Below are 15,230 nucleotides of genomic sequence, written 5' to 3'. Positions count from 1 at the left end.
TATACATTCTGTACATTTGGCTAACAATTTGCACTGCATAAATACCTAATCTATAGAGATTGTAGGATCCATTTCCATCTTTCATAATAACTCAGAGCAGAGTGACGCAGCGGAAGCGTGCTGGGCCCATAACCCAGAGGTCGATGGATCGAAACCATCCTCTGCTATCTCTATTGGCAAATCATGTATTCTAGTTCTCAGCACTTACTAACCACAACATCAATCTGCTATCGTTCCGATTTCATGATGTTTCCTATTGATGGCAAATACATGCAGTTTATGTCTTTATGGAGTTGTGGCCTCAAATGCCACCACTGCCAACACTGCTTTATAAATATGCCTTATACACATGTATTAGACCATGAACAAGCTATTTAAATCATGATTTACGACTCACTTCACAAACGATAGAAAAGTAGGATGAGTTGGAAACATGGCTTGTATTGAAAGTCATCAACAAACTATTAACTAATAAGTACTTCTTCACAGATTGTGGTAGCGTGGCCGAGCGGTCTAAGGCGCTGCGTTCAGGTCACAGTCTCCCCTGGAGGCGTGGGTTCAAATCCCACCGCTGCCACTTGAGGTTTTAGGTGCCAAATTCCAGTACCGAAACTTCAACACGGTAGCAAGACCACTCGCCCTTGGCGAGCAGTCTGGGCGATTGGTCTTGGCGACTCGCCAAAAGGGGAAGTCCATTCGCCCCGAGGGGAAGACCACTGGGCCCGGGGCGAAATGTCTTCACCTTTTGGCGACTGGTCTTCACTTTTTGGCTAGTGTTTTCTTCACTTTCAGCAACTGCAGCCTTTGCTAGCTACTGTGCTAAATCCGTCTTTTATATAATTTGATCAATCCATGACATCCATGCGCGTCGCGGTGAAATCCGTCGTTTCTATAATTTGATCAATCCATGACATTGTTGTTAGAAGAACAGCTCAAATATTGAATGTGAAGACATAGGCCCTCATTTATCAATCGAGTGTAAAATCTGCCACAGATTCGAGTGCAGGTTTCGTAGTACACCCACGTCGCCACGGCATTTATAAAGTGATCGCAAACAGCTGATCCTTCCTTAATTTCGTCCTGACGTTAATAAATGTGACGGCTGAAATCTATCTGGCACGCCCTATGAAATCAAGCCTCGCCCTCGTTTTTGCGACATGAACAATCACAATACGACGGCTGGTAAGTTTGGTAACCAGGGTTACAGGAAAAAATACGTTTCTCCCGTGCCTTGCTGCCCACTAGGGGTGCAACGGTTTTCAACCGAAAACCGAACCGTTCGGTTCCACATACACGGTTCAATGCGCTCTAATGAACCGCGCTATTTCGGTTTGCATTAATTCATTTATTACAGCTGCGAAGAATGTATTTCTCGGTCACACACTGGCCTACTTAGAAGTCTAGCACTCTATCGGTCACACACCGTCCTACTAAGAAGTCTAGCACTCTTTCGGTCACAGAAGTGTAGCACTCTGTCGGCCCACCCCCTACACACACACACACACACACACACACACAGAGAGAGAGACGGCATGATGAGGAGAATCCAGCACTCGTCTTTAAACGTCGTTCTTGGAATAATTATTGATCGTCATACACAGAGACACACACAGCGGAGTAACCTCGCGCCAACAGGCTTCTAAGCACGGTCGTTGTAAGTTTGTTCAGATCTGATTCTGCATCTGCACTCGCTGTTTGAGTGCTAATTAAGAGGGAGAGTGAGAGCATAAACAACCCGCAGCAGGACATTCATTCCGTCAGAAAAGTACCAACAAAATACTCCCATGTCCAATCCATGACTGTAGATAGAAGCCCTTCTTCTAATAATATAAGCATAATATCCTTAAATCCTCATGTAGACTTATTGTAAACTTTTGTAGGCTATTTTTCTGAGACACGACGCATTCACTGTGAATGACTCCCCTCCCAGGAGGCACTCTCCTCTCCTCTTTCCTGCATGTGCTTAATGCCCCGTGTGAGCGCATAGGTGCATTTATTTCCCCTTGAAAATAATGATAAGGCACATTAAAATAGCAATATAAGGTATTTTTCCCCCTTTAGGCAGAAATGCCTAATAAAATAATATATGCTAAAAAAAGAGAAGAAAAGAAAATGCTATAAATAAACTTTTTTGAGTGGTGCAAGCCACTGCCTGGCTGGCTGTCTGGGTATGAGCATGAAAACAGCGTGGTTGTTTTTCACCACCTGTGCACAACCTAACACACACGCACATTATTAACTGTATATATGATGAGTTCGTGTGTGCCAGTACAGTGACACAGGTACAGTACAGTACAGTAGAGGGTACAGTAGGGCGCGTTCCTGGGGATCACTTCACAAGGGGGTATTTTTTTTTACTGTACCGAAACCGAACCGAAACCGTGGCCCCCATACCGAGGTTCGAACCGAACCGTGGTCTAACTGAACCGTTGCACCCCTACTGCCCACACCCCCCTCTCGACACACACACACACACACACACACACACACACACACAAACACACAAACAGACGCACACGCAACTTGCAAGCCGAACTAACTGGTGTCTTGTTAAATAAATAAAGAACGAACACCTGCATGAATTAAATAAAGTTGTAGGCCTAGCTGTCTATTTCCCTCTCACCTCGCTTGCCTTGCTGTCATGTCCACGCATGCACGCATATACAATTATACATGACACATCGACATCGCATCGCCATGAATGGAATTAGGCTGGCCTATATTAATTTTACCCATTCGTGCGCAGTGCACGGCGAAGACTGCGCACTGCTGTGATATTAAAGTCCTGTAGGTGACTGCCGACATGATAGCCTAGCTCTCTCATGCACACAGACGCACGCACGCACACGCAACTTGCAACTTGTTGTATCTTAAATAAATAAACCTGCATGAATTAAATAAAGCTGTAGGTCTGTTTCTCCTCTCGCTTCGCTTCCCCCTTGCTGCCCGCCTCACCCCCCCCCCGCACGCACGCTGACGCACATATCGCAATTTGCAAGCAACTGTCACTGTGTGTTGTTAGTTGTACAGTTATATTAAATTATTAAAGTATTTTTAATTTAATATACAACAAGATCTATTAGTGAACGAAAACCTGAACCTGTGAACCATGAATTAAATAACAAATAGGCGCGCGCGCACACACACACACACACACACACACACGCTGCTGTTTTGCATAGGTGCTGCTCCTCGATCCTGATCCTGTCCTGTCTGCCTGTCTGTCTGTCCGTGACACCGTGATCAACTGACCATGCACGTTCGACAGTCTATTTAGATTGCCTCACAGTCGCTAGTCGCTGCAGTGGATAGGCTGTCAACTCAACTCAACTGTCAATATATGAATGTGCAGCTAAAACCGTAGCCCATGTGGCTGGCACTGGAGGAGTGGTGGTGGTGGGCTGGCTGGGTAGCCTACATCTCCGATGCGGTTCCCACTTGCGCTGGCGGTACATTTGGCATTCGAGCGACGCTTCGGGCTTATTAAACGAGGAGGAGATTGCACATGTAACTCCAGAAAGACATCGGCCTACTGTAGATTAGGCTACAGTATATAGGCTACCCATGCATGTTGGGACTGCAGGCAGCACTGCACTATAGGCTATACTTTCCAACGTCATGGAAATATTCCAGCACAGACAGCCCAAATCCTCGCATGTATGCGCTCATGCAAAACACTGTTTAAATGGCTTAAATCAAGTGCGATTTTAATTGTAAAGTTGGAAAGCTCCTATAAATTTAATATGACACAAAGACACATCTTGTAGGTCCATTCCTTTTTCTTTTTCTTTTTTTACATGTAGCCCATATACATACAGTTTTATATTAACATTTTAGGAGTGAATACATATGTTTCGATGCCTTTGGCAGCCTCTCAGCTGGTCAAACAATGCTGCTCCGCCGTTCTGCGACAGAAAAACATGCGTACGCCAGCTGAGGAGCAAACGTGGAAATTGAACGTTGTCACGTTCAATTTCAAGCTTTGGCGGAAATGGTAAATGTCAAAAATGTCGGTAATTTCGGCGTGCACCCATTATTTGGCGTACGCACGTTTGATAAATGAGGGCCATTGTGTAGTACAAATCATATAGTCATATTGCATTACTTTCTTCATAAGTTGCATGTTCATTTGCACATACCAGTGGCGTTTATAACAAAGAAAAATTGTGTGCACGCTTTGTTTCACCCACCTATGTTGTCGTGCGAGTCGATCTTCCACACATCCTCATCTGCGGTTTCCTCTTTGATTACGATGGGTCCAGTTTCACCAGCTTGTTCCAGTAAGAGTTCTACACACTGCAGCAGGGGGTCATGTATTAAACCACACGTTCAAGTGCTGATTATAAAAAGTATTGAAAATTGAAGTATTAAAATGTTTACCGATAATGGATTGAAAAGTTATTGGAAATTCCTACGAATTAACATTTTCATCAATGTAGTGGCCCGGGGCCCCTGGCCTGTTTAGACTATAAAATAAATCACACTTGTGTGAAGTGAGGGGCACCCACTGTGGCTGATCGAATAAATTTCCTTATTGTGTAGTGCTGTTGCAGTCTGACACCATCCTCCTTTACGAGAAATGAATGCAATGTGTTGCAAAATTTATTTATATTGGCCACATGTCTCACGTCGACGTCGTCAATGTTTGTTTTACTGGTGCCCTAAACAAGCATTAAGTCCATAGACTTGGCTGCCATTCCGTTTAAGTCATAAGTGCTCTAAACAAACTTTAAAAAGCCTTGGCTGCCATATGACGTAATTTTCAAAAGCAATGCAAGTGTAAACACTCAGCATCAAGGGTTGGATTGGAAGCAATCATATTAGCGTCATATCCAGTCAGTCATACCAGTCATATACCGTACATCAAGCCTTGGTTCCCTACTGCAAAATCTGTCAACTCATAGCAATCAACATATTTACACAAAATCCCCAGTGTTAATATAAATCTGAAGAAGGCTGTGCAAACCTGTGGGTCGCCACACTAAGAATTGTACTGTGTGTTGCACAGTTTGTGGTAATGTATATTAATGTGTGTGTGTGTGTGTGTGTGTGTGTGTGTGTGTGTGTGTGTGTGTGTGTGTGTGTGTGGGGGGGGGGGGGAGGAGGGGGGGGATCATGAATTACCTGAGGGGGTTGCATAATCTCTTCTGCAGCCACCATTGGTCTGTCCCAGGCCGGGGGCGTGGAGTCCATCTCTTCCTGGTTCAACATTACCTTCACCAGTGGAGGGCATCGTACCACTGCTGTTGGAGGATAAAAACCTGCAGGAAATACATTAGAACTGTTTAAGGGACTGCTTACCTTACCACCACCAGCACAACTAGTCCACGACACACGCAACTAACGTTACTGGCATTATAGCAGCACATCTGGATGCTAATTGCTAATAAATAAGGCCACTCAATTTACACTTCTTCCTGGTCCTCATCCGTGTTCTCTTCAGCTCTCCCTCCATAGATGCACATTTGTTCTTCAGAAGATCAATGTCTCGTTGACTCGCAGTGATCTCCAGACGCAGAACAGCACAGCTGTCGTCCACACGTCTGTTGATCTCCGCCAGGGCTGCCTTGGCTAAGCTCTCCATGATGGACACCAACTGCGTCTGGAAGCCGCCGTTCTCCATCTTGACAAAAGGATTGTTTCGTCTCTATGCAAAACTCGCCGGATTAATAATGATAATAACAGCAACAACAAACTGAAATAACGAAACAATGCTGCAATAAATATCTAGAGTTCGAGGTAACGCTTTGTATTTGCTGTTGTCACTGTGTGCCTCTGTTTTTTTTCTCTCACAGAATTTGTATGGCACTACGAAATTCTCCTTCCGACGCACAACGTGACGTCTCATACCGTAAATGTTGGACAACACCCGCGGCACAAAACGAGCACGATCGATGAGTCGATGACCCGAGCTTCTGGCTAGGCGCTACATTGGTGCGTTGCTGCCCCTCACTGGCTCAAGAAGAAATTACCCCGCAATGAAGGGCTAAGTCTAGTGCTAAGATTTTTGGGGCCAGTGGCCCCTCTCTTGTTGATTGATATCATGTTTTCCCATTGATTGATTGATTGACATTTTTTTTTCACAGTATGCAGAATTTCAAATGAAAGCACAAGTCAATACAAAAACTCTTACTGCATTTACACTTGTTTTAAGTTGTTTATATAACAGGGTCCACCTTTTTCAGAGATGTACAGCATTGAGAGTTTAACTACTTATTCCCATCAAGTTCTGCAAACACAATATGCACCGTCTTCTCTCCCTATAAAAAGGTAATAAGGTATAACAAGGTAAGACGAAATTACATACCTTTCTAGTGAAAAAATGGCAACAAAAGTAATCAGGAAACTCAACCACAGAACAAGACTTGAGCAGGATCTCCTCGTGGTCAGTATAGGAATACTCTAAGGACACTAGCTAGACTGGAGCACTCATCCAATGTCATTTAGACTATGCATGCGCCTCATCATGGTACTCTAGCACCCCTGCACCACAGAGGCTCAGAGTGACCTCTTCAAACAAACAGGAACTTGGCCTCACACAGGTCTAGAATTCACTTAACCATTGCTCATTAGGGTGGGGTGGCTCAGGGTAGACTCAGAGGACAGAGTACAGCAACTTGCAATGGGCCTGGTCTTCAACATACTCAAGGGAGCAGGGATACCATTATATTTGTCAGACTACTTCAATAACGTGAAAGACACAGGCACAACATCAGAGGGAGTTCCATTGATCTTGTTCAACCCAGATTAGGCACAAAGATCAGGTTAGATTCGTTCTACTGCTAGGCTACAAAAATGTGGAATGCACATAAAACGGCACGTGCTGTCTGAAATTTGTAACTGCATGGTACTAGAAAAGCAGAAATTAAATACCACTGTGCTATTTGCTATTACAGTGTTAATAAAGTATTAAATCAATCAGTCAATTCCCCCACAATCCACAGGGCCCCAACCTTAGCTAAGTTAGATTTCTAAATGGTATACATGTAGCTTTACTCTCATCCCTCTGAACAACTATGTTACTAAGGTCAGGTTTAATGAGATTTTAAAAGACACGTTTTTCTTTTATATATAGTAAAGACAAATTAATGGGTATAGACACGTAATAACCTAGGAACTGGACAAACCTATTGTGTGTAAGTGACAAATTAACTTATAATATTGCATTCATAATTTACCAGTCTCTTGTGAATGCATGAATGTGTGAACAAATGAATGAATGCAAGGAAGATAGGCACTTAAAATGACCAAAGTTAAAAAATAACATTGTATACACAATAGCCTACAGAAAACCTAAAGGATATAGGCCCTATATATTTTTTACCCAGAGTCTTTAACAGGCAGACAAGGTCCTGCACAGCATCAAATATAATAGATGGGTCATATAGATTAATTTAACTGATTCTGCAGTTCAATACATGCATGCAGCAATATGAGCCACACAGAAAAAGAGAAAACAGCAAGAGAGACACTCAGGAAGTCAACAGGGGAAGTTTAGTGGTTTTCTTGCGTCACCATTTTCTGCTGCTACTTGTGTCCCCGTGCTCAGAGTGAAGGTAGGAACATTCGCATTCTCTTTCATTTAAAAGCTAATTGTTCTTATATTTCCATGTTGAACCTTGTCACTAACATGAGGTAGAGAACGAGGGATGGTGGACTGAGGGATGTGGATGCAGGTGTTAGAGAGATGGATAGGTGGGGTTAGGCTGTACCTCCAACAGATGAGACTGTATTTTCTAGGCTTGGAGTCACAGGCGTAGAGAGAATACTTTACTTCCGCTATACTGTCAGAAAACCTACAATGGCCGTGACAGGCAGGCAAGCAAGACAAGTGAGCAACAGTAGCTTATGGGCTCCACACTACAGGCACAAGGCCTGAGCTGAGGTGTGTGAGGTACCACCAGTTCAGAAGCAAACACGGCAATGACTGAGTTCAGAGTTGATAAGATTCAATAATTACTCCAGTAAAATATGAGAACTAAGAGTAAGGGTGTGGCCTGATTATTGAAAATAAAACGAGGACATGGGGGGGGAAGTGTAGAGTGACAGTTATGCGGTGGATTCAGTAGCACAGTTTCATTTTGGACTGCTGAGTGTGTTCTGACATTGGTACACGTGAACTTAACTTCTTTATTCAACCTCGCAGGGTTGTCTGCAAGACACAAGTGGCAGTATGCCCTGACACTGCACTACACATAATACATCCAACAAACAAACAAGCACCACTTCTGAACAGAACAGGCCAGTCTGGATGTGAGCTGTGCTCTGTCGAAGGGAAGAAGATGCGGAGAGTCCGGAGAAAAGTGGCGAACAAGGAGAAGGTGGTGTTTGGTTGTGATCTGGTGGAGCATCTGACTGCTTGCGGTCAAGAGAGTAAGTCAAGGACTTGCATTCCATAATGATACTGTACATTCTGTTCTGGTCGACTGGTCCGGTCTGTCTCTGACAATATCATTAAATTATAAACATTCAAACAAATAATAATCTAATCCATTCTTGGGAATATAGATAATCATCCAATGTGAATGTTATATATTATTATTATTATTATTATTATTAAATCATAGGAGATATAAATGATTACATCCTCTAAATTGTCCACACTAGTTGTACAATTTTTGAGTAAAGGTCTCGGTAATAGTTACAATAGTATACTAGTTGTTTTAGTCAATAACCAAACTGCATTTGGCTTATTCTTCCTTAGTTCCACCGGTTCTGCAGAGCTGCTGTGAGTTTATTGAAGAGCATGGAATTGTGGATGGAATATATACGTTGTCTGGGGTGTCATCCAACATACAGAAATTAAGGTGAAATACTGTGTGTGTGTGTGTGTGTGTGTGTGTGTGTGTGTGTGTGTGTGTGTGTGTGTGTGTGTGTGTGTGTGTGTGCAACTGTAGTATTACTACAAAACCCATTATGAGGCCCATTCTACAAATGTCTTCTAAAACAGCTTTCTGAAAAACCTATGTTGCTACTTGCTATATGTTATTGCTGTTGGGCGGAAACTTCTTACCCCCCCCCCCCCCAACACACACACACACACACACACACACACACACACACACACACACACACACACACACACACACACACATAAATTAATGCCTCACTTCATCATACTACAGTGTCACACAAAACTACGTTTGAGTTTTAATTATGAAAAGTAACCGTTTTGGACATATGAGGTTTCTGTCCGACAGAGCTATAGCCTAGCTACTGTATGATGACAAATTATTGTATTTATTTGTTTGCCTGCTGTGTGTGTGTGTGTGTGTGTGTGTGTGTGTGTGTGTGTGTGTGTGTGTGTGTGTGTGTGTGTGTGTGTGTGTGTGTGTGTGTGTGTGTGTGTGTGTGTGTGTGTGTGTGTGTGTGCGTGCGAGCGAATGAGTGCATGCATGTGCATTTTTAACCATAAGCTTTTCTGCCTGTCCAGGAGTGAGTTTGACAGTGAAGCGAGCCCAGATCTCTACAAGGAGCTGTACCTGCAGGACATACACTGTGTTAGTTCTCTGTGCAAGGCATACTTCAGAGAGCTGCCCAACCCCCTGCTCACATATCAGCTCTATGACAAGTTTGCTGTGAGTAACTCTTTCCATCTTTTCTCAGTGACAGTGGCCATGTCATCAAAGTCACAGCAAAGTTAACCACTTTCTACTTGGTACCCTATTATGGACATTTCATAGGTGAACATATTTAAAAAAGAGACACTTTGAAGATTTTCCAAAACAGCTCACAGTCACATCACACATGTGTTGTGAGCTTGCAGATTGTCTATGTCTATATTGTCTATGTTCTGCTGTTTGTTGTATATGACTAAGAATATAGGCCTAGGACTTAAAGTTATTGAAGTTTAAAAAAAATCTAAATTGCATTTACAGCATCTGGGCAGATTTCCATGAAACTTAATGTGCCAGCAAGAATGAACCCCCCATGGGCTTTCCACTAGTAGCCTACCACCCTCAGGCCAAAATGTCCAGATATCTCAAATTATTAACGGCTATATATTGCAATTAAACTCCCTGGAGGTAGAACTCTAACTCTAACTCTAACTCTAACTCTAACTCTAACTCTAACTCTAACTCTAATAAACTCCCTGGAGGTAGAACTCTAACTCTTGTGCTTTTCTTCTAGTACCACCTTCAGGCCAAAATGTCAACTTTGCACACAAGATATCTCCTAATCCTTTTTTTTTAATATATAAATGGTTTTTTTTGGGTTTTGTTTTTTCGATAGATGTACAGTAGGTATAGTAGTAGACAGGAAACAGGGAGAGACATGGGGGAGAAGACAAACAGCAAAGTTCGTCAGGATCGGGACTTGAACCCGCGACAGCGTGTGAGCGCGACACACTGTCATGCTGAATTAAACTAGCTAAACTAGCCCAGGCCATGTGTCATAATGTAAAAGGCATATTGCAGGATGAACCCTATGGATTTGGTGACCCATTCAACTGGCCAACATAGTGGCTGGCAGCATGGCCTATAAGGGCTGCCACTCAGCAGGGCTTTTAGAAGCCACTTGCCCAAATACTTTTTCACAAGAAAAGCTCACTTTGAACTCTTGTTTTATTATGGCATGTGTTAAAAACTGATTGACCAATAAAGAGTGTGTGCAAGCTGGGCCTTTAGCCTTGTTTACCTAAAAACCCCACATGCATGCATTGCATGGTATTGTTACTACAGGCCTTTAGCCTGGTTTCCTAAACCCCACATGCATGCTTTTGTTACTACAGGAGGCTATGACCATTCAGCTGGAGGAAGAACGTCTGGTAAAAATCAAAGATGTGCTTAAAGAGCTCCCACCACCCCATTACAGGTAATGACCAAATCCTGAGAGTACATTAATGAGAATTGAAATCTAAATAGTGCTAAATAAATCTAAATAATCACTTAAACCCTATAATATTATTATTTAACCGACCGGAGTCACTCAGGACTCTATACTAAGCCCCCTCACTACACTAATCTATCTATCAAAAATATCCAATCTACAATCCTCTGAACTCCATTCAGTCAGTCCTTTCATTTGGACTGTTTCCATTTTTATTTATTCGTTTAATTAAAAGCATCCCTATACCTGGTTTCTTTCAGGACGCTGGAGTTTCTGATGTGTCACCTCGTCAAGATGGCTTCTCATTCCTTAGAGACCAACATGCATGCCAGGAACATAGCCATTGTCTGGGCCCCTAATCTGCTCAGGTGGGTTCATGTCTGTTATATGTTGGGTAAAGGTCTGTGTTAACTCTGAGAGCATAAATGTCCCTTTCGGAATTAATGCTACATTTTAAAGAATAAAACATTATTTTAACCAATCTGTATAGTAGAGTTTGTTAATACCAGTAAGACGCCTAAAGGGCGAGGTGGCGTGCACGCATCTGCCTGGGTGACAGCAGACTGCTGTGCGAGCACTGGTGCTTTGGCATGGGGTGTCAGATCAACATATGGAATGAATTCTGTACTGGCCATATATGGAGCGTGCCTTGAGTGTACAGGGTTTGATGAGGTCAGATCAATATATAGAATGTCAGAACAATTTGAAGTAGATGGCAGATCATGGCACGCCGGATTGGACACTAAATGGACTGGCTTCTTTATTGTATAGGTTGGTCTCAAAGGAGACCTCTCTTTTACAGGACAGATTTATGGAGTCTAACTTTAAATTGACAGTCTAAATCTTACAGTGTATCTTGAAGCATCCTTGAGCAAGATGCCCGTGTATCCTCTTCACTTTCACACCTGTCATGCTATGTAAACTGTCATATAAGTGGAGGATTTCACTTTTGTCACTTACATGAAGGTCCAAGGACATTGAGACATCTAGGTTCAATGGTACAGCAGCCTTCATGGAGGTGAGGGTCCAGTCTATTGTGGTCGAGTTTATACTCACCCACATGTCACAGCTGTTCCCTGAACAAGGTAATTCATCCTCATTCTGTCACTCTCTCACTCTCTCACTCACTCACTCACTCACTCACTCACTCACTCACTCACACACACTCACACACACACACACACACACACACACACACACACACACACACACTCACACACACACACACACACACACACACACACACACACACACACACACACACACACAATGTGGGTGGGTGCCTGCCATGGGTGCCTGCCATGGGTGCCTGCCATGCAATGGCAGAAACACAGGTTGAAATCCGAAACCAATACTTAATCGTAATAATAATCAAGACACGAAACTTTGACCGCTATGGCCGGCCGCACGGTTTACCAAAGCCCCGCAATATATACATCGAGACGTGCGGCTCGGCCGGGAATGGTGTGCTTGTGCTTTTCTTTCCGTTTCGAGTTACCGTGCCGACGTAATTCGCAATAAACGACGCGAAAAATGCCCCATGCAAAGTCAATGGGGAAACGCGGGTAAAAACAGAAAATGACACGTTACTTTGGAGCCACATTACTCTGGCATACTGTTACGTAGAAACACGATTTAAACGTCAAACAGCACACGAGGCAATCGTCTTTGTCGTGGTTCAGACGGAATTCGAATACGTTGCACGGTTTGCCCGCTATCGCAGTTCAAAGTGTGTGTGGTCTGAGCAAAAATCTCGACTTAGAGTGTCGCACGCCCAGAGAGAGAGCGGGTCAGAGTGAGAGGCCAGTGTGAAAACTGTAGCGAAATTCTCCGAACAAATCGTCCTCACGGCCAAAATATTAACTTTACACGCATGGGTTTCGGTAATTCTGTAGCCACACTCGTCCTCTTTCACCCAATGTCACAACCACAGCCCAGATTCATACGGTACGTGAACTACAGCCCTGAAAGCGACAGGTGTACCATCATAATGTGTCATAAGACTGCCTGAATGAGTCAGCAATTTTTTCATCACAAACACAATTTCTTAACTCGCTCTTATAACCACGTTTTTTATCGTACTAATACCACGATCGCACACGGCGTACCTCAATGTCTCAGGTCACTCACGGCGAAAACAAAAATCGCATTCGACTTTTACTTTTTGCGCTATAGCAATTTGTTCGAACCGTATGTCTTAACAATTTTCTCATTGACTTTCAAGTGTTGCATTCGCATAGACTAGCCCTGCCCCAAGCTCAGGTGAAATTGATACTTTGTTAATGATTCAAGGTCAAGTTGACCACCCCTCAAACACGCACACACACGAACGCACATGCACGCACATGCACACATGTGCACGCACACACACACACATTGAAAGTCAATAGAGAAAATCGGGGAAACCCGTAACTCTGTCATTTCTCAACCGTTTCAGATGCGGGGTGGCTCGCCGGAACCGGGCCGCCCCCCTGAGCGAAACCAAATGGACACACACACACACACACACACACACACACACACACACACACACACACACCAACACACAAACCCTCTCTTCCTATTGGCTGGCCTTTACACAGCTCTAACTTTTGCTTGCAGCATGCTACAGTCTTGAAACTTGCTCCATGGACTTGGACCACCAATAGGAGCACGCTGTAAATGTTTAATTGCTTAAGCCCCGCCCCTCTGTCTTCCTATTGGCTGGCCTTTACACAGCTCTAACTATTGTTTACAACATGCTACAGCCTCAAACTTTGGTACATGGACGTAGACCATCAAGAGGAACAAGCTGTGATGGCTTAATTGCTTAAGCCCCGCCCCTCTGTATTCCTATTGGCTGGCCTTTAAACAGCTATAACTTTTGTTTGCAACATGCTACAGTCTTGAAACTTGCTCCATGGACTTGGACCACCAATAGGAGCACGCTGAAAATGTTTAATTGCTTAAGCCCCGCCCCTCTGTCTTCCTATTGGCTGGCCTTTACACAGCTCTAACTATTGTTTACAACATGTTGTAGACCATCAAGAGGAACAAGCTGTAATGGCTTAATTGCTTAAGCCCCGCCCCTCTGTATTCCTATTGGCTGGCCTTTAAACAGCTATAACTTTTGTTTGCAACATGCTACAGTCTTGAAACTTGCTCCATGGACTTGGACCACCAATAGGAGCACGCTGTAAATGTTTAATTGCTTAAGCCCCGCCCCTCTGTCGTCCTATTGGCTGGCCTTTACACAGCTCTAACTATTGTTTACAACATTCTACAGCCTCAAACTTTGGTACATGGACGTATACCATCAAGAGGAACAAGCTGTAATGGCTTAATTGCTTAAGCCCCGCCCCTCTGTATTCCTATTGGCTGGCCTTTAAACAGCTATAACTTTTGTTTGCAACATGCTACAGTCTTGAAACTTGCTCCATGGACTTGGACCACCAATAGGAGCACGCTGTAAATGTTTAATTGCTTAAGCCCCGCCCCTCTGTCTTCCTATTGGCTGGCCTTTACACAGCTCTAACTATTGTTTACAACATGCTACAGCCTCAAACTTTGGTACATGGACGTAGACCATCAAGAGGAACAAGCTGTAATGGCTTAATTGCTTAAGCCCTTATGCTTAAGATAATTATTATTATTATCAATATTATTAAACCTTATTGTCCCCTCTTCTCAGCCAGAGCCAAACACAATCTTATTTTTTCAAGGAATTGAAATCCAAGGGCCAAAACATTTTTGTCTAGCCCTGCCAAGTACTTTAACTACTTTATGTATGGACAGAAGAAACTGCCTGAATGAGTTCGGACATACGTTCTCTCACTGAGTCTCACTGAGTGCTGTTGGTGGCAACATAATGCGCAATGAACTAAGACAAAATACCCCTTTGAAAGTCAATGGGGAGACCTGGCTCACATGTAACCAAATGGACCCTTCTGAGAGGCTAAATGTCATCAAATGGTGGTCCGTGGCTCAAATGCTGCACAGACTTGGCAAGCTTCAGGCACCCAGTAAAATTTCTTGAAATTTTGTTTCTAGTTAAGTATTGGTTTCGGATTTCAACCTGTGTTTCTGCCATTGCATGGCAGGCACCCAGAACTATAGTACAGGAAGTGATCCTGGTTCGCCCATTTTCTACATGTTTGCAACACAGCAACATGTTTGTGTTTTCTGAAGTTCCATCCAAGGCCATCTGCTGGTTTCTAGCCCTTTGAGTGGCAAAATGTTTTTACACTTTTCTATAATAAATCCGGTCCATGTACAACACATTTGCCTGTTCCTTGGAGGAGACTTATGGGAGAGAGTTTAGCTGGCTGTGGAGCCCAATTAGGACACAGAGTCACGTTGGGTGAAACAGCACAGTAAAAACATTGCGCTCTGCGAGGGACCACAACCAGCTATTGGACATT

At 43.5% G+C, this 15,230-nt stretch overlaps 1 protein-coding gene across 1 annotated transcript; it reads right to left on the bottom strand.

Moving 5' to 3' along the window:
- Window positions 1-4,182: 4,182 nt before the first annotated feature.
- LOC308333701 (uncharacterized protein) lies at window positions 4,183-5,672 on the bottom strand (the record flags this gene model as incomplete). The annotated part of the gene is made up of 3 exons (XM_080790156.1): window positions 5,410-5,672; window positions 5,125-5,261; window positions 4,183-4,296 (listed from the first exon to the last, which is right to left on the bottom strand). Exons 1-3 carry the CDS (start codon window positions 5,621-5,623, stop codon window positions 4,183-4,185), a joined length of 465 nt encoding a protein of 154 aa, XP_080646282.1. The 5' UTR covers window positions 5,624-5,672.
- Between the last annotated feature and the right edge of the window lie 9,558 nt (window positions 5,673-15,230).

The sequence above is a fragment of the Protomyctophum bolini genome (assembly GCF_963924005.1).
Source record: "Protomyctophum bolini genome assembly, chromosome: 18".
Lineage (NCBI taxonomy): Eukaryota > Metazoa > Chordata > Actinopteri > Myctophiformes > Myctophidae > Protomyctophum > Protomyctophum bolini.
The sequence above is the reverse complement of the archived record's forward strand: the minus strand, read 5'-3'. Positions and strand labels throughout refer to the sequence as shown.